The sequence below is a fragment of the Oncorhynchus kisutch genome, linkage group LG18, assembly GCF_002021735.2.
Source record: "Oncorhynchus kisutch isolate 150728-3 linkage group LG18, Okis_V2, whole genome shotgun sequence".
Taxonomy (NCBI): domain Eukaryota; kingdom Metazoa; phylum Chordata; class Actinopteri; order Salmoniformes; family Salmonidae; genus Oncorhynchus; species Oncorhynchus kisutch.
In genome coordinates, this window is record NC_034191.2 from 25282527 (window position 1) to 25308963 (window position 26437).

Below are 26437 nucleotides of genomic sequence, written 5' to 3' on the forward strand. Positions count from 1 at the left end.
AACATAGAAAGATTCAACAACTGAGACAAACTGAACAAGTTCCACAGAGATGTGACTAACATAAATGGAATAATGTGTCCCTGAACAAAGGAGGGGGGGAGGGGGTTCAAAGGTAACAGTCAGTATCTGGTGTGGCCACCAGCTGCATTAAGTACTGCAGCGCATCTCCTCCTCATGGACTGCACCAGATTTGCCTGTTCTTGCTGTGAGATGTTACCCCACTCTTCCACCAAGGCACCTGCATGTTCTTGGACACTTCTGGGGGGAATGTCCCTAGCCCTCACCTTCGATCCAATAGGTCCCAGACGTGCTCAATGGGATTGAGATCTGGGCTCTTCGCTGGCCATGGCAGAACACTGACGTTCCTGTTTTGCAGGAAATCACGCACAAAATGAGCAGTATGGCTGGTGGCATTGTCATGCTTGAGGGTCATGTCAGGATGAGCCTGCAGGAAGGGTACCACATGAGGGAGGATGATGTCTTCCCTGTAACACAGCTTTGAGATTTTCTGTAATGATAACAAGCTCAGTCCGATGATCCTGTGACACACCGCCCCAGACCATGGCGGACTCTCCACCTCCAAATCGATCCCGCTCCAGAGTACAGGCCTCGGTGTAACGCTCATTCCTTCGATAAACTTGAATCCGACCATCACCCATGGTGAGACAAAGAGAAATTCAGTGAAAAGTAATTTTTGCCAGTCTGGTCTACTGACGGTGGATTTGTGCCCATAGGCGACGTTGTTGCCGGTGATGTCTGGTGAGGACCTGCCTTACAACAGTCCTACAAGCCCTCAGTCCAGCCTCTCTCAGCCTATTGTGGACAGTCTGAGAAATGGAGAGATTGTGCATTCCTGGTGTAACTCTGGCATTTGTTGTCATCCTGTACCTGTCCCGCAGGTGTGATGTACCGATCCTGTGCAGGTATTGTTACACATGGTCTGCCACTGTGAGGACGATCAGCTGTCCGTCCTGTCTCCCTGTAGCATTGTCTTAGGCGTCTCACAGTACGGACATTGCAATGTATTGCCCTGGCCACATCTGCAGTCCTCATGCCTCCTTGCAGCATGCCTAAGGCATGTTCACGCAGATGAGCAGGGACCCTGGGCATCTTTCTTTTGGTGTTTTTCAGAATCAGTAGAAAGGCCTTTTTAGTGTCCTCAGTTTTCATAACTGTGACCTTAATTGCCTACCGTCTGTAAGCTGTTAGTGTCTTAACGACCGTTCCACAGGTGCATGTTCATTAATTGTTTATGGTTAATTGAACAAGCATGGGAAACAGGGTTTAAAGATCTGTGAAGTTATTTGGATTTTTACGAATTATCTTTGAAAGACAGGGTCCTGAAAAAGCGAGGTTTCTCTTTTTTTTGCTGAGTTTAGTTTATACAGTAATGAAATACATGGCAAAAGTCATTGCAACTTGTCCACACTGCAAACATATTTCAAAACATATTTACGAAGAAGTCATGCACATTGCTTTGAAACAGTGTCCAAGGAAACATTTTTGGCATGTGAGTTCATTGATGTGAGAAATGGTGTGTTTGCAGTCAAATACATTTTCTGGTCCAGCAAAACCCATACATGTTCCAACTTGGTTCAAAACTGTTATGAATGCTGGAGTATTAAAACGCTGTTGAATTTGACTTTTTCTTTACTTTCACATACTGTGTGTACATAAGCATTGCTCGGATCTTGTCCCCTGGACCTTGGGGGACTTTTGTGGATGATGTTCAGGTTAGACATTCCTTTAAATTATTCCACTGAACTGTAATATTTGATTTACATTCCTTTATTGAAACTTGTACCTTGTTCACACCACAGGGCCTACACTAAACTTTGTACATTGCAATGGAAGCACAGTGTGATTTCACTGAGGTATATATAAATTATGAATTTCTCATCACTAGTGGATATGTGTTTTGGAATCCCCATCCGATTTTGTGATTTTCTTTTTCAAAGGAAAACATGAAGCAAATTAGGCGATGGTGGTGACTAGTTCTCCTGCAGAACTTTCCCATGCCATAAGTCTAATTCTCCTGCAGAACTTTCCCATGCCATAAGTCTAGTTCTCCTGCAGAACTTTCCCATGCCATAAGTCTTGAACATTATAAAAACTTTTCATTTGCATCCTTTAAATCACTTGTTTCACTGTAGCCAGAATGACCTGAATATATTTTCGTATGTATGTCATTCACTCACTAAGGTCTGAAGAAGAGAGGTTGAAAGATCGAAAAAGCCAGCGAAAACAAAACACACTACAGGGAGGTGTCATTAGTGGTATAGTCTTAAACCAATGTTTAAAGAAGTCACAGAGCATCCAGCTCTGCAGGATCAGGTACTGTATAGGCTATTAGCTAAAGTAAGGTGCATTCTTATTTAACCTTTATTTAACTAGGCAAGTGAGTTAAGAACAAATTCTTATTTACAATGACAGCCTAGGAACAGTGGGTGAACTGCCTTGTTCAGGGGCAGAACGACATTTTTACCTTGTCAGCTCAGTGATTTTTATCCAGCAACCTTCCGGTTACTGGCCCAACACTCTGACCACCAATAGACCACTGTCTATTTTCTTTCTAGATGATACTGAAAACAAAATGCACAACGAACTGGGAGCTGTGACCTGGGTATGTAGTCTACTGTGTGTAATGCTGAAGACTTGATGCATGGCAAGATATAATAGTTGTGATGACTTGAGTAGTTGTAGATATCACTGAAAACCCCTTTAGTAATAGGGGCTTTTGTTTGCATTGTATTGTGAAAGTGGAGTATAATTTGACTTGATCACTCAATGAGGCACTACTCTTAATATTTATTCTTCCTTTTTCTTCAAGGAAGCAGATGTTCTTCTAAGGGACACCCTAGAGGCAGCAAGGTGATGTGAACTCCAAACATTTAAAGGCACTGTTCCCCTCTCTAGTGTAATTGGGATGGACGGGGAAGACCACAATACAACCCTTAAAGAACTACAGTTGTATGATGGCCTGGATGAAGAGAGAAATGTTCTCCTCAAGGAACCATTCATGTTACAGAGAGATTATAAGTTGTTCTATTTGGAGGCAGTTGACAACAAGAAAATGACTGTCTTTGTCTCTTTAGAGGAGCAGGAGTGAAGTGGTCAAATCTTATTTTGTCTGCTGTGTTAATTGTTTCAATTGTTAATTGTGTTATGTTTAGTAAAGATGACGTAGAAGTCACCCGAGTCTCTGATCTCTTCACTGGAGCTGGTATAACTTAATGTACAAAGCACATTCAGCTTGTCAGTATGTCTATATGGTATAGTCTGTCTCCATTCTCATGAGGAAAGTAAATAACATTATAAATCAGGATGGTAGTAACTGTGTGTGTATATATGCTCAATTAAATAATATAATTACAAAGTTATAACATTTATCAACACAATTTTAACAGTAAATAACAAGTCTGCTGTTCACTGCAACTATCAGTAGTTTGTCTCAAATATAGCATGAAGCAAAAAGTGTTACATCTGCTGGTACTTTATATAATATTTCTTACAATCTTCAAAAATGAAATAGGTTTGTATTCAACTTGTGCCTTGCGCAAATGTGTGTTACTGTCAAACATCAGATGGACAAAAAAATGTGGGCAGGGTCAAATGTGAGCAGGGTCAAATGTGAGCAGAGTCACACTGCAGTCAGGGGTACTTGCTGGTTGAGATTTCTGCTCTTCACTCCATTGTCAGTTTAGCCTACATTTCACTGATCATAGGAGCAGAAATGATTTTTTTATTTGTGTCCTTCAAGGCAGCTGTCAATGATCACGTTAGGCTGTGTTTCATTTGATTTGTTATGGCGGTTTGATCGCGGAGGAGACACTAGTAATGTCTGCAGTTTTCAGTTTGTCATTTTGTTTCAAATGTATTAGTCTAATAATAAATCTCTTTGCCAAAATTAATCTCTCCCATGTCTTATTCGACTAGTAGTTCATCTGAAATGTTTGCTTGCCTACATTTTACTCTGTTTAATATAACATACATTAAGTCAGAGGCAAGACCAAGACCGGAGGGGGGATAGACCAGGAGGTGGACAAGGGGTTCGAGACGAGTCAAGACCGAGACCGGAGGGGGGATAGACCGGGAGGTGGACAAGGGGTTCGAGACGAGTCAAGACCGAGACCGGAGGGGGGATAGACCAGGAGGTGGACAAGGGGTTCGAGACGAGTCAAGACCGAGACCGGAGGGGGGATAGACCAGGAGGTGGACAAGGGGTTTGAGACGAGTCAAGGCCGAGAGTCCAATTCAAGCCCATGATTGTCATTTTGTCAAATCACTACCATAAACAAGAGTCCGGTATTTCTGTGTGCATATTTCAGAACAACATATATATTCTTTAGACATTCAAAATAGTGGCAGGGGGAGCTGGGGGTCCTCCCCATCATTTGGGGGGGCATCTAAAGCTAATTTCCTAACTTTTTCCACAATCCACAGTCTCTATTTACCAAAATGCCCACAGTCATCAAGCTAGGTAAGAGATCATTACAAAATATGTTTAAGGGGTTAATAAGACTGAACTAGATAAAAGGTCATTTATTAATAAATATTGTGTTGCACCTTTAACCAATCGCCTAACAAATGAACAACTCTTGAAAAAATACAAAGTCTTTTGATTGTCTTTACGAAGACATCCTCTATATAACATTTCAGCCAGACCGACCAGCCAGCATCACTACTCTGGACAGTTCTGACTTAGAATATGTGGACAACTACAAATACCTAGGTGTCTGGTTAGACTGTAAACTCTCCTTCCAGACTCACATTAAGCATCTCCAATCCAAAATTACACCTAGAATTGGCTTCCTATTTCGCAACAAAGCATCCTTCACTCATGTGATGTCATTTACAAAATAGCCTCCAACACTCTACTCAGCTAATTGGATATTCCGCTGAAACTGTGCGCGGCGGGCATGTGAATAGAGTTCACGTGCTTTGCGATTTCGTATGCTACATTGTGCATGATTTCTCTATTGCACTACAATACTTTGATACGCATCAGGCATTAAGAAGTAATTATAAACTGGGTGGTTCAAGTCCTGAATGCTGATTGACTGACAGCTGTGGTATATCAGACGTATACCACGGGTATGACAAAACATTTATTTTTACTGCTCCAATTACATTGTTAACCAGTTTATAATAGCAATAAGACACATCGGGGGGGGGGGGGGGGGGGTTGTTATATGGCCAATATACCACGGCTAAGGGCTGTATCTAGGCACATCGCGATGCGTCGTGCGTAAGAACAGCCCTTAGCTGTGGTATATTAGCCATATACCACACCCCCTTATGCCTTATTCCTTAAGTATACGCAATAGTCACTGAAAAGAAGTGGGTATACGGTTTATACTTGCGTATAAACTCCACTACACCAACGGGCCTGTGTTACAGAGTGCACTCTCCTACATGAGTGCACTAGTATTAGGTTCCCACTGCGAAAAAAACAAACACGTTTATAATAATAAATATGCTGTTAAGACTGTATTAATGTTTCAAGGCAGAATTGTATAGACTTAGTCTGGCAAAGCAGTTTTTTCCATTGTCACAATGCATGATGATCATTTGTTTCTTTACTCTGCTCTTTTCAGCTGGTCTCGGGAAGAAATTACATGTCCTCACTGTCAGACTGAGCACAAATGTATCAGTACAAAATGTATCTGACAGAGACACTTAATGTGGTCTCGAGACCAACACTGAAATTGATAACACATACAAAATTAGCCTTGAATTGATGTCTTTATTAACCAGAAAAAAACAGCCCTCTTGCACTCCACAACCATACTGAGTACCAGGAACTTTTCCCTGTGAAATCTGTTTGTATCAAAGTATGAAAAACATTAAGCAAAAATGTCAATGCAATTGCAGTTCAAGACCCCCCCCCCCCTCCCCCCACACACACACACGACTGGCAAAAATCTCAGAAAAGGAATTTAATACTGAGCGTACATAATACAGAACAACACTAGAATGTCTTCCCAATATGAGAAATCACAGTATTTTGCAATAAGTACTTTTTGGTTTCCTGTACTTGGCAAAAGGGTACCAATTTGTGACATGTGGCAAGACAATGCATTGTAATGTCATACAAAAGGAAAATGAATACTCAAATTTAAATAAGCAATGGTTTGCTACAGAGTGATCCCCAAACCACATCACTCAATCTCATATTTACACCTCAATCAATGACTAGAATACAACTAAATATTGCAAAATAAACAATGAAAAAATGAAGACAAAACAGAGGAAAACTAGGAATTCAAATTTGTACATTTTGGCTCATATCAACAAGTCACCACACAATACATTAAAGGATAATTCGTGTGGATTTACAAAGGAGTGTTGAAGTCAAAAGGAGGGTGAAGAAGATTAGTTGTCTCAGCGAGTGTACTTGGACTGAATCCGCCATCCTGGAAATGTTTATCCCTACCTACTCTAACTCCCAAGACTGCATTTCTGAGACTACGGTAAACTTAGTTGACCCCTGAGTTCCTAATGCAAAACTAGTGTATGAAATACCTCTTTACAGTGTGTTTCTTAGTGCAAACCAGCAAAATATGCTTGATTAAACAGAGGTATATTAAGATAGCACCCAAGCTGACAATGCTCCCCCAAACGGTTATTTAGCTGGCCAAATCACAAAAGCAGAATGGGAGGTGGTTTGCTTTATATATACACACACACACACACACACACACTTGTGAAAACCAGCTGTTCAAATGCTTGCATTCATACATTTAACCTTTTTTTTCTCCATTTATGATTATTTTTTTCATAGAAAATATAAATATCCCTGAATGAAACAGATTCACAGCATTTCCTTTTGAAAGGGCTCCAGTGCTACTACCTTAATGTGGCGATCAAGTGTCTTCAAGGTCTCCAGTTAGTCTCGCTCTGGCTAAGCCTGCTGCGCCAAGTCCTTCATTCGCTATCGTGATATGTCACTGTCCGTTTGCCACGGTTTCGGGTCTTGATACGTGTTCCACTCTGGGGTTCCTTGTACGACTGGTCGGTGTCTGCCTCAGATGCATCCCTCCTGCGTTGTCGAGAGTGGCGGACGGCACCCTTTTCGCTGACCCTTGACCTCTTGTGGCTTTTTCTCTTTGTACTGTTCTGGGAACCTGAGCTAGCAGAGGACTTCTCAGAGGCAGAGGACTCTTCCTCCTCTTCGCTTTCAGAGGCAGAACTGTGGGCACTGCTGCTGCAGCTTTCTTTTCGCTTGCGTTTCTGTCGCTCCAAACGTCTCTTCCATCTCGGACACTCAACCTCCTTCTCATCCTCTGACCCTTGAGAAGAGGCATCTTCCTGACTATTACAGTCCTCGGGTTCTGACATGGATCGAGATTCCTTCTTGGGATGTTTTGAGTTGGATCTTTTTGCCTCCCTCTCGTCCTTGTCACAGTAGCTCTTAGCTTTAGCCTTGCGCATGCACTGTTTGTTTTCATCCGGGTTCTCTGAGGAGTCTGAGGTGTAAATGCGTTTTCTCTTGGAAGAGGACTGTCGTTTTGTAGCAGCTGGGGAGGCTTTTCTTCGGTTGCGTTGATATCCTTTATGTGAAACAGTTTTGCTCTTCCCATTCTTACAACTGCCTTGCATCTCAGAGTTCAAGTCCTCCTCAGAGTCTTCATTGATATATTTCTTTTTTGGTTGGGCTCGAAGGCAAGGCCGCATGCTAGGGCTATGCTTCTCCTTCCCATCAGATTCTTCCTCTGAGGAAGCATGCAGTTTCCTCCTTGCTCTCCTGTTGGGTACAACTTCCTCCTCGCTCTCTGAAGCAGAGTCATTGCGACTCTGCTTTTTGTTTCGCAATGGAGTTTTTTTATTCGATTCTCCCTCAGATTCATCGTATGAATGGTTGCCGTCTGCTTCGTCTTCCTCCCCATCTTCCTCCTCTTCAGATTTCAGTATTTTATTGCGAGAGCTTGATCTCTTTGGAGTGTCACTGAGTTCCTCTGATTCAGGGCCATCCTCTTTGTGGGTTGAGGCAGATGTTTGCTCTTCGCTTTTTGATGGTAATTTACAATTTTTCTCAGAGTCTTTAGGATGTTCTTTCTCCACCCTCCTCCCGTTTTTGTGAGGGTGCTTTTGAGCATTGTGGTCTCGTGTTGTGTGTTGTCTCTTTCTGGAGCCAGACTTCTCTTCTGCCACATAACTGGTAATGCAAGTTCTACTTTTGCTCACTGCAGCAGTTGCGGTGCTTCTGGAGGACTTCTGAGACACAATAGTTTCTTCCTCCTCCCCTTCTTCACCATCAGAGCTCTCCTCATCCTCTTTCTCAGAGTTACTAACAGCCGGTTGATGTTTTGTGCTGTAGCCATTTACATGAGACAAATCATCTGAAAGAGATAAACATTAACACTACAGCAACAAATGAATGAAATTGGAGTAAAGGCAGAGAGAAAGTAGCCTGGACTGTGAAAGCATCTAGAGCATGCCTGTAGCTCTTACCCTTACCCCCCGTCACTGCAGCTTGTCTGGTCGTCCTGCGGCTGCTGGAGTTCTTACTCTCTCCATTCTGATGGCAACGAGAGGATGAAGCTTCACTCTCAATACTGTCCTCATTGCTCTCCCAATCACCCGATGAATCCTTGCCTTTTTTAGAACCTAGGTGAGAGAAAGAATATGTTACCCAATAGTGTTGAAATTTGTTCTCAAAGAATGCCCCCTTTTGTGGTTCTGGTACAGGAGATCCTTGAAAACAAAAGTTGATCCAAACCGGTCTAAACTGACTGTGTGCTTACTCTGTGCTGATGACGGATCCTCGGATCCAGAGGCTGATGACTGATCCTCGGATTCAGAGCTGCTCTGGATCACGGCAGTGCGTTTGCTGACTCGGGTCGCATGGCGGCTGCTTTTCCGCCTATGTTTGTCCTCATCCTCAGAGGCTGAACCATCGTCTTCCTCAGAGGCTTCCAGAAGCTTCATCTTGTTAACGGCTGCCCTGGCAGTCTTCCTTTTCAATGTCCTGCGGCCCACATTCTCCTCCTCATCCCGGTAAGTGTCTGTACCCTCGGATGGTGATCTCTCAGACTCGTTCCCTCGTCGCCTCTCTCGCCCAAATGTTCTGCGATGACCGTTCATCTGGGAACCCCTCTCTGGACACAGTGCAGCAACAACAGTTTAATGGCTAATAATCATATAATAACTAAAAAAAATATCTGCTCTGTACAGACCTTTGACCAGAAGGGCAGTTATCTGCTCTCTACCCCCTGCTCTAGTTACCTCTCCTTTTCCTTGCTCTGTGGTGTGATGGTGTTTACCTGGCCGTTTGGTATGCTTCCTATGGGTAACAGCATTGTTCCTGGTTAACCTGGTGCTGGACCTGCTGGGGAATCGGTGAGACATTGAGTTGGACAACTTCTCACCGTCCTCACTCTCCTCCCGCTCATTGGAGGACTCACTCTCGCTCTCAGCAACTGAAATAAAACATCAAAAACAGGGATTTTATTAGAAGGACAGCTAATAAGAGCTAGCTGCCTTCTGCCGGATTTATGTGAAATACTCACTTTTCTTCTTTGCCCCATTGTTCCTGGTGACTCTTCTGGTTCCCCTGGTCTCTGTGCTGTGATGGTGCTGTGAGGACCTCGGGCGTTTCTCTTCTTCAGAGTCACTCATATATAACTCACTGTAAATCTCAGAGTCTGACCTTGAGGAAGCTTCAGAAGAGCTGTGGCCTGAGCTGTCACTGCTGTGGCTCCTCCTCCTGGTTCTCTCAGGAGCAGAGACTTTGGCTGAGGTAGATTTGGTCGTCGACGCCGCTTCCACCTTTTCCTGAGTTTTTAGAGCAGTCCTCTTTTGACTGAAGGGAAAGAACAATATAATTAGAAGTGCTGTACGTCATGTGGACAAGTACATTTCCTTAAGCCCAATGAGGTCCGTGGGCAGTAGAAATGAGGCCTACCTTGTGGTGTCAGTGCTGGGTGCAGCAGACTCGTGGTGCTGAAGCTTCTTTCGGAACCTCTGGCTGCGGCGGAGCTTCTCGCTGCTCTTGACGGCAGTTTTGTATTGCGATATGATTGTTCTGATTCGCTCTTCGAAGAATGCAGAGAGCCGCAAAGTCATACTGTAGATCTGGGGACATAGGAGATAAAAATATGTAGAGCACACCAATTTGGCATCAGGTTCTAGTCACTAGATTGATGACAATCCAGAACCTGACCAATGTCAAATTGTAAATGAAAAATCAACTCAATAGGTTTTTGATCAAGGTATGATTTTTTACACTGGAATCACTTGTATGGTTTGGAAATGCAAGAGCTGAAATACCTTTGAGCGTTTGTTTGGCGTGAAGGCTTTAGCATTGGCAAATATCAGAAGTGTGTCTTTGCAGAGCTCCATGGGGTTTTCATAACGGTCCTCCTCAAGGGTCCCCTTCACCATTTCAAAGTCCATGGGAGTGTCAATGATGCTAAGGTAGTCCTGCAAACAGATATGAGTCCCATTCGATCAACAGTTCTGTCAGAGTCATTATTACAGTAGAACTCTCTGTTCTCTTACTGGGTAGGAGGTAGGATCCACAGGCTTTCTGAAGGGCTCAGAGTCCTCACACTCAAAGACATAGTTCATCAGGCGTTTGCACTGCCCCTTCCAGGAGTCTGGGTCAGGTACCGTCTCCGAAGAGCGCTGGGATGAAGGAAGACACAAGATAACATCCCCAGCCACTTCCCTCAGTTTTCATTGATGATTTTACATAATCTTTCATTACTTACCTGGCACAGTCTGTGTCCAGAAGAGGTGCCTGGTGCCTCTTCCAGGTCCTGGGAAAGACATTCAAATCAACATCAGTTCATCCCAAACATTTCAGAGCAAGGTTTGAATGACTTGCCACATCAAACCCTGATTTACCTCATCATCCGTGTAGTCCATGTCTTCAATTGCATTGTAGATCTCCATGATATCTGTACAGCTAGGTCGACTGAGGAAATAAAAAGGCAACATAAGTTGTTAAAAATTTATCTGTATAAAAGTTTAAGCTCAATAACACTTGGAAAACTCACTTGATAAACTTTAGCAGGACATCTGTGATAAGTTTTGCTGAATGGGCTATCTTGCTCCTTGGCTCATTGAAGGTCCGGGCATTGTGCACAATGTATCTGGCATCCCAAACTACAGCGGACAGTCGCCTGTAGAACCTACTCAACAGTCTCAGTCTGATGGTGCTCAGGTCTGTGGGGAAGGCTATCACTGTGCAGTAAGTTGGGTATTGAACTATGTCCACCGGGCCAGAGAATGGGGCTACAATATCTGTCAATGAGAAGGAAAATAACATTTTAAATTCAAAACCTCACTAGCCCATCTAGGAATGGTATACAATGCAGGAGTAGTTGAGGAGGAAGTAGTACCAAAATGCAGTGGTGCTTACCGACAGTGATGAGTTGGTCAATGCCTGCTATGATGCGTTCACACTCGTCATCTCTGCTCCTCTCACCCCACTCTCCTGTCTGGGGTTTATACATGACCTCTCTCATCTCCTCTGCTGTCACTGGAACCCCTCCACCTATACACTCAGGTTGCTGGGCTGAAGAGCACACACCATTGTTGCCATATAGTCCATTACCAAATAGTGTACTAGAATGTCCCATTTACAACAGAGTCTGTTAAAATTACCATCCTCTGGAATAGCTTCCACATCCCAAGGACTTAGCTTCTCCGTTTCGCCATTGTCCCATCTGGCAACAAAACAAAGACAAGCAGGTTAGAAGCATCAACCGTTGGGGACCATTTTGACTGGTTTCCAACATTGCAGACCCAATCATACTAGCACTTTAATACATTCTCACCGGACTTTGAAGCACTGGAAATGACTGTCCGGATATTCAGGCTGATATGGCTCCTGACAAACAATAATCCCAAACCACCAGGCATCATCTATTACGGACCGGAATCTGTCATCTGCAGTGAGGAATGTTACCATTTTAGGTGGGGGAATGCAGAAAACATTGTATCGAAATGTTGACCTGTTCATCTCATACGTTACTGGACCTTGAGTAGTGTGAGGAACCCCTGAGGAGAGATGTATTGTTAACTTACTTGGCTGCCAGACTCTACTGCGTGCTTCGTCATAACTCTGCCGAAGCACGAGGAAGTCAATCACATCTGGCATGTCATGATACCTGAGGGGAGGCGTACAGAAGTCCAAAGTTACCAAATGTCTCTGGTAATATCTGTGTACATTCATCTTTAATGTTAGACACTTTGAAGCGGTTGCATCACTTACTTGACATAAAATGATTTGTCTGTGATTTTGCGCGTGCCATGGTCAATGAGCGTCAGTTTCAGGCGGCAGAGTGTAGGAGGGCACACTTCATACTTGATCCCAGTTATTTTAACAAATTCTTGGTCCTGTAGAGAGAAGGAGAGCGTCAAGTTACTCTTCAACAATGTCCTTTTAAACACAGGCCCTCTCAACACACTAGCTCGTTTTCTACCGCATCAGTGGAAGACAGATTCATCCGTTTCCTAGTTTGGAGCAGAGTGGATATGTTCTTACCCTCAGCTCCATCTTCCTCCAGGGCTGTTTCTCCATGTTAATGGGGTACAGGTTGTTCCTGTTCACCGCCTCCACATACGCCTCGTGACCCTGGCGGAAATAGATTACCTGAGGGAGAGAGAGGGAAACAGTAATTAGATCAGAGGAGGCTGGTGGGAGGAGCTATAGGAGGACAGGCTCATTGAAATTGCTAGAATGGAAATGTGGTTTCCAGTTGTTTGACACCGTTCCATTCCAGCCATTCCTATAGCTCCTCCCACAAGCCTCCTCTGATGTGACATCAGAGATGCACACAACACAGTAGGGGAGACATATGGTCCAGACAGAGCCACGTACCTCATCACCCATCTGGGGAACGAAGGGAGACTTCCTGGGAATGACATCAGTGATCCACGTTGAGGGTCTGAACTCGTTGGAGACTTCTCTGTTGATCGACGGCCTGGCTTTAGGCCGCTGTGATACAAATGAACAATTACGTAAGATTTATTTAATATTCAATAGAGAAGTGTGAAACTACTTTTTGTCATACCATAACAGGATGCAAGCACTGACAGAAAATATGCAGGTTAGTACAGTGGCTAACCTTGGGCTTCTTGGATTTCTGCTTGCTAGTCTGAGGTGGCCGTTCCTCATCCTCACTTTGCTGCTTCTCTTCCTCCTCGATCTCTTCCTCCTCCGAGCTGCTAAGCTGGCGGCGAACTCGTTTCCGTGATGACACGGGAGTGGAGGGCTGCAGGTTAATCCCAACGTCTGCAGTCCAGTCAGAGTACTCACTGGACGAGTGGCTGTCATGGGAAACGCAAGTTATATTAGCATTAAACCAAGGGAAACAACAATATGACATACGTCATGTACCTCTTGCAAGGAATCAAGAGAAGCAAGGAGCTTATCTGTACCTTGAACTGTCACTTTTCCATTCCTCTTCCTCATTGGATGAATCCAGTTCACTGCCCTCCATCTCATGGTCCTAGAGGAGGGATAGGAGATGGCAAGATTGACCTCTTTCACCCATATTCCAAAATAGCTTGTTATTCTCTAACGGACACGTCAAAAGCATAGAATGTACCTCTGATGTTGTGGTCCCCTCTCCCTCCTCACAGGAGAACTCGATTAATTCCTCCACAATGCCATCTCTGCTCTGCTGGAAGACTTTTTGCTTTTTGCGGGACTGTGCTCGTTTGATGCAAGGCAGTTCATCTTCAGAATCATCCTGGGGCAGAAGCAAAGCAGAAATGCAGGTATGACGTCAGTATCATTTAAAAATTCCTGTGGTCAGTCATGATTTTTAAAAGTAATAAATATAGGTCTACTTACTCTACAACTGCCGTATGTCACACGTCGTTTCTTTGCATTGTATAAGGCAATCTCCTCCTCTCCTTTTGTAATTCGGAACTCATCCTGGTAACTAAGATCATTTACACATGTAATTTAAACTTGCATTTCAGGAATAATGTTCTAGCGATTAACCATTCAGGAGTAGGCTTGTTTATATACATGACATCCTTTGTGTTATATAACCAACTATACAGATTATCTACCCCTGTTGTTTGAGGGATGTCGGTCTCACCTGTAACTGCTGAATGAGAGCTCAGGTACCACCACCCTGCGTCTCCAGGCCTGTAGGTCCCTCTCCGTGGCCATCTGGCTGCGAGGGGCATTCTGGTGCATCTGTCTCACCCCCTCCACCTGCCCACTGCGCCGCAGACCCACGTTAGGGGACGACTGCACCTCAGCTGCACCTCGCTCATTCACCGATGCTGGGAACAGAGTGGGAGAGAAGGGAACACAACATCACTGCTTGTCCAGGACCCAATCATTCATTCAACCATAATGGGTGAGAAATTATTTTCCATTTCCAATAGACCAATAGACCTCGACCATTAACATGTAGGAATACAAAGTTTTTGAGCATGCCCCAGAGCAATGGTAGCTTATAGAAAGTAAAAGAGCTAGGAATATGTTATCTTGCACACCACCACACAATACTGCTAGTAGAACTGACAGTATGGGTGTGTTCCGGTACCTCTGCGTGGGGTGCTGGGGGCTGGGGCCAGTGTCCCTGGTCTGCTCTGCCTGTCCTGCTGCTCCTGCAGCTGCCTGATGGTGTCGTCCAGAATGCTGCGTCTGGCCGTGGCCTCCTCGTGGTCTGTGGTCAGCTGACTGATCACCTGCTCCATCACCTCGCCATCACCTGAGGGGGACAACATGGACAGTCTTAAGTAACAACCACTTTCTCAAACAGATTAGCACATCCACCCACTCACAAACTCTCAGAGAAACAGATGGTAGTTGCACTGGTCAAACAAAATCCACCCATCCACATGTGCCCAACTGCTATTTTAGTGTGGTTGTACTGGTCCAATAAACAAAAGGATCATATTGTCTTACAACTGTCTCGTAAATGCTAGTTTACATACTTGTGGCAACATATCCCAGCTGAGGCACCAGGTGTTCGTCTGCAATGTTCTCCCTCCCAGGGACCAGCCGCTGGTATCTAGGGGGGTGGGGGTTCCCATCCACATCCACTAGGAAGGGAGGGGGCATGAGGTGGGGTGCCTGCTGGGTCTGCTCATCCAAAACAAAGCCGTTGGCGTCCCGGATCAGTGGCCGATAGTCGGTGTGGAAAAACACCTGATCTGGAAGCTGGACAAAGACAAACAGGCAGTCAACCTCAAACCATTGAATAAAGGACTCTTTCCTATGCATACAGTGCCTTGCGAAAGTATTCGCCCCCTTGAACTTTGCGACCTTTTGCCACAATTCAGGCTTCAAACATAAAGATATAAAACTGTATTTTTTTGTGAAGAATCAACAACAAGTGGGACACAATCATGAAGTGGAACAACATTTATTGGATATTTCAAACTTTTTTAACAAATCAAAAACTGAAAAATTGGGCGTGCAAAATTATTCAGCCCCCTTAAATGTTAATACATTGTAGCGCCACCTTTTGCTGCGATTACAGCTGTAAGTCGCTTGGGGTATGTCTCTATCAGTTTTGCACATCGAGAGACTGAATTTTTTTCCCATTCCTCCTTGCAAAACAGCTCGAGCTCAGTGAGGTTGGATGGAGAGCATTTGTGAACAGCAGTTTTCAGTTCTTTCCACAGATTCTCGATTGGATTCAGGTCTGGACTTTGACTTGGCCATTCCAACACCTGGATATGTTTATTTTTGAACCATTCCATTGTAGATTTTGCTTTATGTTTTGGATCATTGTCTTGTTGGAAGACAAATCTCCGTCCCAGTCTCAGGTCTTTTGCAAACTCCATCAGGTTTTCTTCCAGAATGGTCCTGTATTTGGCTCCATCCATCTTCCCATCAATTTTAACCATCTTCCCTGTCCCTGCTGAAGAAAAGCAGGCCCAAACCATGATGCTGCCACCACCATGTTTGACAGTGGGGATGGTGTGTTCAGGGTGATGAGCTGTGTTGCTTTTACGCCAAACATAAGGTTTTGCATTGTTGCCAAAAAGTTCCATTTTGGTTTAATCTGACCAGAGCACCTTCTTCCACATGTTTGGTGTGTCTCCCAGGTGGCTTGTGGCAAACTTTAAACAACACTTTTTATGGATATCTTTAAGAAATGGCTTTCTTCTTGCCACTCTTCCATAAAGGCCAGATTTGTGCAATATACGACTGATTGTTGTCCTATGGACAGAGTCTCCCACCTCAGCTGTAGATCTCTGCAGTTCATCCAGAGTGATCATGGGCCTCTTGGCTGCATCTCTGATCAGTCTTCTCCTTGTATGAGCTGAAAGTTTAGAGGGACGGCCAGGTCTTGGTAGATTTGCAGTGGTCTGATACTCTTTCCATTTCAATATTATCGCTTGCACAGTGCTCCTTGGGATGTTTAAAGCTTGGGAAATCATTTTGTATCCAAATCCGGCTTTAAACTTCTTCACAACAGTATCTCGGACCTGCCTGGTGTGTTCCTTGTTCTTCATGACGCTCTCTGCGCTTTTAACGGACCTCTGAGACTATCACAGTGCAGGTGCATTTATACGGAGACTTGATTACACACAGGTGGATTGTATTTATCATCATTAGTCATTTAGGTCAACATTGGATCATTCAGAGATCCTCACTGAACTTCTGGAGAGAGTTTGCTGCACTGAAAGTAAAGGGGCTGAATAATTTTGCACGCCCAATTTTTCAGTTTTTGATTTGTTAAAAAAGTTTGAAATATCCAATAAATGTCATTCCACTTCATGATTGTTTCCCACTTGTTGATTCTTCACAAAAAAATACAGTTTTATATCTTTATGTTTGAAGCCTGAAATGTGGCAAAAGGTCGCAAAGTTCAAGGGGGCCGAATACTTTCGCAAGGCACTGTAGATATAGTAGGAGCTCCAGCCTTACCTTCTCGTATGGCTTGGAGCTCCCAAAGCCGAAAATGACCAGATGACCGTGGGAGTCTGTGCAGGCAAAGCGCTGGCCGTCGGGAGTGAATTTGCAGTCAAAGACAGCACCATGACCCTGGCCCTCAATCTGTAGGGCAGACAGAGCAACCAAGATGGAGTCAGTCATAGTTGGAGAGAATAGATGTTACGGTCTTCTGTGGTGCGTGGCTCCTCCTCACCATGTTGAAGTAGTGCTGTGTCTTTGTGCCCCGGACGATGTCCCAGATGAAGACGTTTCCGTCGTGGCCAGCAGACAGCATGATCCTGGGATCTGAGGGGTGGGGCTCCAGGACAAACACCTCAGCCTCATGGCCCTGCACAGAGCATCACACAGCTGTCAGGTCAAATCACTGTCTGATGCTATTTTGCCAAGTCACTGGACAAAATGTTTTGAGGAAATGCTCCTGAAAAGCATGCTTACAGTGACAAGCAGTTGCAAGGGGAAAAATAGTAGAACTATAATGTCCTCTTGACTAAAGAATCTAGGACTATCCCTCAACAGTTATTTATATACAAATAGTTGAAGGAAGGAAATTCATCTACACTACTAGTAGTCATAGATACAACATGTCCTCAGCTAGCTTTGTGAGACAGCGCTGTTCATGAAAATAGAATGTAAGACAATGCAGTTGCTCCTACTTTAAGGATATGTAGCAGCTGGCCTGTATAGGAGTTCCACACTTTGAGGATATGGTTGTTGACCGCTGTGATTACTGAGTTGTCATGGCGATCCCACGCTACCATAGTGACCTTGGGCTTGAAAAAGCTTTCCTCACAGGTCGCGTGTTCTGAGCTGCGGAGAAAGTTGATATGAAAGGATAAAAACAGATACAAGCATGTGTAGGTGTATGTAATGGTGCCGGCAAGCTGTTCATTCCTTACCCTGGTAGAGTGGCATTCATGTTGAGAAGAAGGCTCCTCCACTGCTGACGCTGAGTCAGCCTCCAGATGCGTGCTGTGCCATCTCGACTGCCACTCGCAAACCTACGAGACGAGGCAAACCAAGACAATGGAGTCTAGGCAATCCTCATGAAAACGGTTGGGCTAAGGTTAAGTGCTTCAACTAATCACATTGATCATACCTTTCTCCTGAGTGGCAAAATTGGATGCTGTCGACCTTGTCCTAAAAATTAGAACATATATTGACAACAATGATGATTAGAATATTACATCAACGTTGTTTGTATTTGTTGTAAATTAAAGCTTCAATGGATTTAATGATTATTTGTTTTAGGAACACATTTTCTTGTGTTCAGCTTTTCGCTGCTATGTGATGGTTTATCTGCTCTTCAAAAGGATCTTACCGTGTGTTCATGAAGCTCTGATATTTTTTCAGGGTTCCCACCTCCCAGGTAATATATTCTGATGACATCGTCAGTACTTCCCGTCGCTAAGAACATACCACCTAAAATGTTTTATAAAACAAAAAAACTACTATCAATTTATCCCAGTTTGGTTAAGCCTTTATATACCCATGTTAGAATAACTTGTAACAGTTGGTGAGGTAAAAAGTTGAATCAATACTTCTGTTAAAATCGTATCAGCTATGATTAGTGTAATAGTATGATCAATTTGTAGAAATGTATTTAATGAGCCAAAGCATTATTTTACACAAAACTGCTATCTTGACATCGTTACCTGGACTGAATGATGAGCACACCATTTGAACTCCCGGCCTGGGTCGCTCTGTAAACTTCTGCGGACGATCACTTTATAAACAGAGTGTAAATGTTTCAGATTTATGTCATTTTCAGGATGCAATTACTATCTAAAATCAAATTACCAGTAGATGAAACTCACCTGAAATTGATGTTATTGACATCCCACTGCCAAAAGCAGATTGTTGCATCAGTTCCAGTGGACACCAGGTATCTCTTTGAGCCCTTGGCAAAAGGTGAGAACTGAGACAGATATAATTCAAAGTTAAATGCTGTTCCAGATATACTTATGTAGTTATATAATTATGTAGACATCCCCTATACTGAGGGATGTCTACGGTACAGACAGCAAATCACACTAGAAGTCCAATGTGAGCTGCTGAAGCAATCAGGTTTAGTATGTACATTATGAGTTAAAAAGTGCTGTGTGCAGTTAACGCATTGCACTGTTGCATGGTGTCCTACATTTGCAAAACTGTGGACAGCATTAGCTTACATACTATTTGGCCGGCTAACATTAGTCGATCGAAACATAATAAGGGTGTTGGAGGAATATGGAAGCTCCTACCTGTAGGGAGGTAATGGATCCACTGTGCCCCTGTAGGACAGCCATAGGGGCACAGGTACGAAGGCACCACACTCGGATGGTTTTGTCACAGCTGCCAGCTGCCATCAAGGTATTCTCAAAGCTGACAGCCAGGTCTGAGATCTCAGCAGAATGTCCTCGCAGGGTGGAGTGAAGCCTCCCGTCAAACGAAGACCATATCTTCACCAAGCAGTCGTCCGAGCCCTTGAAGGTAGGGTTTGATAAGGTAGATAAAGTGATGAGCCTCGGGTATACCACCTAACATGATTTCCCCCAAGAACTTGATCTTTATGACGACAAAACTCACAGTGAAAATCCTGAGACCGGTCCGATCAAAAGCAATGCAGTAGACTGCAGACAGATGACCCAGAATCCTCCTGTGCATCCGCATGTGCTGATAGTTGCTCACAGGGTTCACAGTGCTGAACCGTTGAGTACCTGTTAGCTCCCTTCCTCTGTACACCTCCACTGTGAAGGACAAAACACTATGATTCAGAGTCCAAACATGATAACAGAATCATTTTAAGAGAAAACAACACAGAATGCGTTAAGTTGAATTTACAGCACCGGCATGAATAGAAAATAATGTGTGAACGTGTCAATCCTGTGTCAGGGAATACCCACCTTGATTTGGAGGATCCTTGCAGGTCAAAGGCATCTCTGGTGGTCTCCCTCTGTGCAGGGCAGCAAATGATGAGCCTTTCCTCCGAACATTGCCGTAACCTGGAAGAGATGGAAAGAAAAAAGTAATTGAATCATTTCATTTTACAATTCGATTTCAGAACAAATAGTTGCTGATGTATACATTTAGAATGCACGCTCAATCAAGATGCATGTAAAGCTTTGTACCTTTTGAAGTTCTGAGTAAGGACTGCCTCCCAGTTCCCAGTAGGGAATGTACGCCTGGAACACATGGCACTTCTTTGTCCAGAATCGGCCCAATCTTCTTACAGATCTGCAGCAAATGGTCAGGTGCAATGTGTCCGTTGGCTGCAACCTATGGGATTTGATGATGAGCAGAATGACTAATCCAGCTTTCATTGTTAAACCATTATGCATGCTTTGTTCTTTCTTCAATCAAGCCATCACAACATTTGTATATTTATATTTGGGTAGCTGTTAAGTGCGTTGGGCCAGTAACCGAAATGGTTGCTGTTTCAAATCCACGAGCCGAATAGGTTAAGTCGTTCTGGAGCGTCTGCTAAATGAAAAAATACAAATACAAATGACACCAGGAATCGTGAAACTACAGTACTGCAACCACACTGTCTATATATTATTATTTAGATCATCATAGTCTTTGTCTAATAGACTGTCAGCCAGTGGTACTGTAAGAAAATTGCATTTATTTTTCTAGGGGGTAAAAAAAGAATCACTGACATAACTTGGGTTCTTCATGTACATCGGATCTCATTCCACCAGTGTGCTGTATTCTTTGTGGGCAGAACGTTTTATGTAAAACACATTCATCAACCGACGAATCACAACACAGGTCACAAGGAAAATAACGCAACTACAGCCTTTCTAGGACGTGGATTGGTCAACAGTGGTGTCTTGACGTAGCCAGAACCCAAAGAGTCCCCACCCTATCTGCAGTACAACAGATACATTTAAATGTGTTAAATGTGTTTCTATACTACAGCGTTAAGCTTTCGAAACATACAAAAATAAGTAATCCTACATACCAGTAAAAAAAATTATCAGGTTATTATGTAACAAGAATGTAACAAGGAATAAAGCTGAATAGAACAAAGAGTAAATGGCCTATGCATGGACACAACGTGGCTGTCATTCAACAATAACAGATATTCGACATTTAAATTTACATCTATAGATTATAGACTTACCAAATCTTCGTAAGATCTTGGATGTTCATTTCCTTGCCAGTCTAATCTGCAAGGCAAAAGCTATCCAAAAAGGTGCCTGTTAGTGTAAATCACAACACTCAAGATGCTAGAAATACTGCCAGAAATTAAGTTAGTAAAAACATGTGATGTCAAACGAGTGAGGCGGTCAGAGAAGCATTAAAACTCGTGAGTGAGACAAGTTCTACGTTCCAGTCCAATCGGGATAGCTAGTAGCTACATACACCGACGGCAGAACGCCGCTGCTACCGGAATACACACCTGATATTCTTCTAGTTCGCTCGCTAGAACCTGCAATAGATACAAAAATAGGTTTTTCGAATGTGTTGCTTTCATGAACTTTTCGCCAACAATTTTGAATAGTAAGAAAAATGATGTCAATAAAGGCACGCCAATTTACCTCAGCCGCGCTCTGACATGGACCCGTTGTTAGAAAACGTGAAATTAGGTAATATAGCTCTGTAAGTGAATATAATAAAATAGTGAGCACAATTGGATATCAATTAAATCAAGATTTATATATAATTTAAGCAATGAATTAGGCAACTATATTCGCCTTACCTGATTCAAGGAGCGAAATATTCCGACTTTTGGCCATTGAATCGGCCGTGATTTGGTGGGTCTACAATTTTAAACTAACTTTATGACTAGTGAGAGTATGATATATTTATTTAATTTCGGTTACACTGCTCTGACCCCCTCCACAGTTGCTCCCGCTTTCTAATCAGCCTGTTTTCAGTCGCCATTGGAAGGATGAGGCCTCAGCAATACGAGTTACTTCCGCCACAGCAAAGGAAATAGGGGGTGGGGAACAACTCTTTATTTTTTGTTCGACTACAACAAAGACAAAGCGAAGCTCGCCCTCTAAATGAACTGATATTCTATTTGAATACATTAGAAAGCTTTGGGTTAATGTAACGAAACAAAGCTATTTATATATGCGAAACTATAGTATAAAGACGCATTGTTGTTGTCTTCGACAAGGTCGAGTGTCTTGTTGATGACGTCATATGTGATGGCAAAACAAAAATGTCAATCTGTCACATTTTATTTTACCCGATGCAATTTGTCTTTGATACACTCACTTAGCTACATTATTTAGGCTTTGTTTCAATAACTCAACTAAATAAAGAAAAATGTCCATGCATCCCTTTGTATAGACAAGTAGGCTATGCAATGCTGATGAGAACAATGCAGTATTAGCCTGTGCAGTGCACGATAGGCTTCAATTGCGTTGGCGAAATATTAGTGCTATGACAATAATAGGAATATTATCTTTTTATTTTTAGACATTTGTCTGGAGATATGGCATGATAGACCCACATTTCTTACATCATGTAAATACACTACATGACCCAAAGTATGTGGACAACTGCTTGTGGAACATCTGGAGTTCGTCCCCCCTTTGCTGCTGTAACAGCCTCCACTGGGAAGGCTTTCCACTAGGTTTTGGAACATTGCTGTGTGCTTCCATTCAGCCACAAGGGCATTAGTGAGGTCGGGCTCTGATGTTCGCAGTCAGGGTTCCAATTCATCCCAAAGGTGTTTGTTGGGTTTGAGGTCAGGCTCTGTGCAGGCCAGTCAAGTTCTTCCACACCGATCTCAACAAACCATTTCTGTATGTGCCTCGCTTTGTGCACGGGGGCATTGTCACGCTGAAACAGAAAAGGGCCTTCCCCAAACTGTTGCCACAAAGTTGGAAGCACAGAATCGTCTAGAATGTCATTGTATGCTGTAGCGTTACGATTTCCCTTCACTGGAAATAAGGGATCTAGCCTGAACCATGAAAAACAGCCACAGACCATTATTCCTCTTCCACCAAACTTTACAGTTGGCATTATGCATTCCATCAGGAAGCGTTCTCCTAGGCTTCAATTGAATTGATAAGTAGGCGAAATATTAGTGCTATGACAATTTCAGGAATACTTATTTTTAGACATTTGTCTGGAGACATGACATGATATACCCACATTTTTACATAATGTAAATACTGTATATTGTTTTCTAGTCTCCATGTGGTGTCTATCCTGCACTTGCATTTGAGGGATCTTGACTAGATGGGATATGCAGCTAATGTCAGAAGTGACTTTTCGTAGCAGGTCAGGAGAATTTAAGCTCAGGTTTGGAGAATTATGTTAAAGGTGTCACGCCCTGACCATAGAGAGCTTTTATTCTCTATGTTGGTTAGGTCGGGTGTGATTTAAGGGTGGGTTATCTAGGTGAATTATATTTCTATGTTGGCCTAGTATGGTTCCCAGGCAGCTGTTTATCATTGTCTCTGATTGGGGATCATATTTAGGTAGCCTGTCACCACGGGACTAGGTGGGTGAGGAAGGAGTCAGGCGCAGAGAGTTCCACTGGGAAAAAAGTGCTCTTTTTTGAGGCACACAAAATTAGACAAGCCCAACAACACAGGGCGCGGACAGTAAAAGTGACTACCCAAGACACAGGGTGCCAAGTCCAGAAAATACACACCTATACCTAAAACACACACATGAGTGTAACGGATGTGAAACGTTAGCGGTGGTGCGCGCTAAATAGTGTTTCAATCGGTGACGTCACTTGCTCTGAGACCTTGAAGTAGTAGTTCCCCTTGCTTTGCAAGGGCCGTGTCTTTTGTGGAGCGATGGGTAACGATGCTTTGCGGGTGTCAGTTGTTGATGTGTGCAGAGGGTCCCTGGTTCGCGCCCGGGTATGGGCGAGGGAACGGTCTAAAGTTATACTGTTACACGAGCACCGCCAGCGGAAGTCGTGACATAGCCATTTTCCCATTGTGCTTTGTGGGATCTTGATTTTGTATAGTTACTGTTTAGCCTGCAGAACGTTACAGTCATTTATAGTTTTTTGTTTTTTGGGTGTTCATCAAATAAAGAAAGATGTATATCATCAAATAAAGAAAGACGCGTTGTGCCAGCTCTACGCTCCAGACCTCCAGTGCGGCTCCACGGCCCAGTATAACCTGCGCCGGCCATACCTACTGTGTCTCTAGTGCGCCTCCACAGTCCAGTACGTCCTGTGCCTCCTCACCACACTCAAATCAAATGTATTTATATAGCCCATCGTACATCAGCTGATATCTCAAAGTGCTGTACAGAAACCCAGCCTAAAACCCCAAACAGCAAGCAATGCAGGTGTAGAAGCACGGTGGCTGGGTGTTAATGTAATTTCATAATTCCAATATGTCTATTTTATGAGAATATGTAAGATTCTTATTTGCATAAAATAGACAGAGACCAGTCTTATCAAAATTAGATAATAGTATTTATTCTCGGAGCGCGCTCCAATTTAACCACGAACAACAGTTTATATACAAAATATGACGTCATAGGGTATAAAATGTTCTTCCTCCTATCAACCAGGACCCAACAAAAGTTAAAAGTTTATTCCCACCCCTTCACTCTCTCACTCCAGACACACAGTTAAATCAAGATAAAACTTCTGAAGTTTTCATCCATCACCATTCAGCAGACAGTTCCAGCTAATGGAAAACCTAAGAAAACACACACTGCCTTATTTAAACATCCCAGAGTTAAGTTGAATCGGTTCAACCACAGGTTAACGACCCTTTCTGCTTACTTAAAAACCCACAATTCCAGTCTTCTCCAACCTGGCTGGAATGGTATTTATTTCGTTTAATTACCCCCTGTCTCATGCTCCACAATCCCTCCCTTATGAATTAATATTATTAATCAGATATAATAAAACAGAGTATAAGTTTCATTAGTTATAGTTCTATTTAAAATGTAGATATTGTTTAGTCATTATTCATAAAATTCCTAACACTGGGAAAAAATCCCTAGAAAGGCCAAAATCTAGGAAGAAAGCTAGAGAGGAACCAGGCTATGAGGGGTGGCCAGACCTCTTCTGGCTGTGCCAGGTGGAGATTATAACAGAACATGGCCAAGATGTTCAAATGTTCATAAATGACCATGGTCAAATAATAATAATCACATTAGTTGTCGAGGGTGCAGCAAGTCAGCACCTCAGGAGTAAATGTCAGTTGGCTTTTCATAGCCGATCATTAGGAGTATCTCTACCGCTCCTGCTGTCTCTAGAGAGTTGAAAACAGCAGGTCTGGGACAGGTAGCACGTCGGGTGAACAGGTCAGGGTTCCATAGCCGCAGGCAGAACAGTTGAAACTGGAGCAGCAGCATGGTCAGGTGGACTGGGGACAGCAATGAGTCATCATGCCAGGTAGTCCTGAGGCATGGTCCTATAGCTCAGGTCCTCCGAGAGAGAGAAAGAAAGAGAGAATTAGAGAGAGCATATTTAAATTCACACAGGACACCAGATAAGACAGGAGAAGTACTCCAGATATAACAAACTGACCCTAGCCCCCGAACACATAAACTACTGCAGCCTAAATACTGGAGGCTGAGACAGGAGGGGTCAGGAGAAACTGTGGCCCCATCCGATGATACCCCCGGACAGGGCCAAACAGGAAGGATATAACCCCACCCACTTCGCCAAAGCACAGCCCCACACCACTAGAGGGATATCTTCAACCACCAACTTACCATCCTGAGACAAGGCCGAGTATAGCCCACAAAGATCTCCGCCACGGCACAACCAAGGGGGGGGCGTCAACCCAGACAGGAAGATCACGTCAGTGACTCAACCCACTCAAGTGACGCACCCCTCCTAGGGATGGCATGAAAGAGCACCAGTAAGCCAGTGACTCAGCCCCTGTAATAGGGTTAGAGGCAGAGAATCCCAGTGGAGAGGGGGGAATTGGCCAGGCAGAGACAACAAGGACAGTTCGTTGCTCCAGAGCCTTTCCGTTCACCTTCACACTCCTGGGTCAGACTACACTCAATCATATGACCCACTGAAGAGATGAGTCTTCAGTAAAGACTTAAAGGTTGAGACCGAGTCTGCGTCTCTCACATGGGTAGGCAGACCATTCCATAAAAATGGAGCTCTATAGGAAAAAGCTCTGCCTCCAGCTGTTTGCTTAGAAATTCTAGGGACAATTAGGAGGCCTGCATCTTGTGACCGTAGCGTACGTATAGGTATGTACGGCAGGACCAAATCAGAAAGATAGGTAGGAGCAAGCCCATGTAATGCTTTGTAGGTTCGCAGTAAAACCTTGAAATCAGCCAGTGTAGGGAGGCTAGCACTGGAGTAATATGATAAAAATGTTTGGTTCTAGTCAGGATTCTACCAGCCGTATTTAGCACTAACTGAAGTTTATTTAGTGCTTTATCCAGGTAGCCGGAAAGTAAAGCATTGCAGTCGTCTAACCTAGAAGTAACAAAAGCATGGATTAATTTTTCTGCATCATCTTTGGACAGAAAGTTTCAGATTTTTGCAATGTTACATAGATTGAAAAAAGCTGTCCTTGAAACAGTCTTGATATGTTCGTCAAAAGAGAGATTATTAAGGTCCAGAGTAACGCCGAGGTCCTTCACAGTTTTACAGTGGGGCAA

General features: G+C 43.5%; 1 protein-coding gene and 1 long non-coding RNA gene across 5 annotated transcripts in view; one reads left to right on the forward strand and one right to left on the reverse strand.

Annotated features, from left to right (window-relative positions):
- LOC109909192 (bromodomain and WD repeat-containing protein 3) overlaps window positions 1-21804 on the reverse strand; it is a 28095-nt gene extending 6291 nt beyond the window's left edge. Inside the window, exons 1-41 of one of the 4 annotated variants that reach the window (XR_004203948.1) lie at window positions 21570-21804; window positions 21409-21467; window positions 21270-21299; window positions 20991-21050; window positions 19993-20140; window positions 19768-19866; window positions 19451-19611; window positions 19126-19347; window positions 18700-18800; window positions 18538-18608; window positions 18204-18304; window positions 17982-18022; window positions 17782-17883; window positions 17539-17692; window positions 17079-17213; window positions 16859-16987; window positions 14914-15139; window positions 14520-14687; window positions 14064-14253; window positions 13811-13901; window positions 13563-13706; window positions 13393-13463; window positions 13080-13281; window positions 12833-12949; window positions 12497-12604; window positions 12224-12348; window positions 12037-12119; window positions 11787-11898; window positions 11614-11675; window positions 11369-11524; window positions 11004-11250; window positions 10852-10921; window positions 10716-10763; window positions 10504-10629; window positions 10273-10425; window positions 9908-10077; window positions 9513-9805; window positions 9267-9422; window positions 8748-9101; window positions 8455-8610; window positions 6683-8342 (exon numbers count right to left, since the gene is read on the reverse strand). Coding sequence is in view for 3 of the 4 variants with exons in the window: in XM_031795609.1 (XP_031651469.1) it covers window positions 6928-8342; window positions 8455-8610; window positions 8748-9101; window positions 9267-9422; window positions 9513-9805; window positions 9908-10077; window positions 10273-10425; window positions 10504-10629; window positions 10716-10763; window positions 10852-10921; window positions 11004-11250; window positions 11369-11524; window positions 11614-11675; window positions 11787-11898; window positions 12037-12119; window positions 12224-12348; window positions 12497-12604; window positions 12833-12949; window positions 13080-13281; window positions 13393-13463; window positions 13563-13706; window positions 13811-13901; window positions 14064-14253; window positions 14520-14687; window positions 14914-15139; window positions 16859-16987; window positions 17079-17213; window positions 17539-17692; window positions 17782-17883; window positions 17982-18022; window positions 18204-18304; window positions 18538-18608; window positions 18700-18800; window positions 19126-19347; window positions 19451-19611; window positions 19768-19866; window positions 19993-20140; window positions 20991-21050; window positions 21270-21299; window positions 21409-21467; window positions 21570-21606 (6693 nt within the window). In the remaining variant the exon portion in view is untranslated. Of the gene's footprint in view, window positions 1-5726; window positions 8343-8454; window positions 8611-8747; window positions 9102-9266; window positions 9423-9512; window positions 9806-9907; window positions 10078-10272; window positions 10426-10503; window positions 10630-10715; window positions 10764-10851; window positions 10922-11003; window positions 11251-11368; window positions 11525-11613; window positions 11676-11786; window positions 11899-12036; window positions 12120-12223; window positions 12349-12496; window positions 12605-12832; window positions 12950-13079; window positions 13282-13392; window positions 13464-13562; window positions 13707-13810; window positions 13902-14063; window positions 14254-14519; window positions 14688-14913; window positions 15140-16858; window positions 16988-17078; window positions 17214-17538; window positions 17693-17781; window positions 17884-17981; window positions 18023-18203; window positions 18305-18537; window positions 18609-18699; window positions 18801-19125; window positions 19348-19450; window positions 19612-19767; window positions 19867-19992; window positions 20141-20990; window positions 21051-21269; window positions 21300-21408; window positions 21468-21569 lie in introns of those variants that run through there. The other 3 variants (XM_031795611.1, XM_031795610.1, XM_031795609.1) reach the window with 3 other exon arrangements.
- Window positions 1385-3193, forward strand: LOC116354748 (uncharacterized). The gene is made up of 2 exons (XR_004203950.1): window positions 1385-2623; window positions 2831-3193. It is a non-coding gene; the product is annotated as an uncharacterized LOC116354748 (long non-coding RNA).
- Window positions 21805-26437: the final 4633 nt, after the last annotated feature.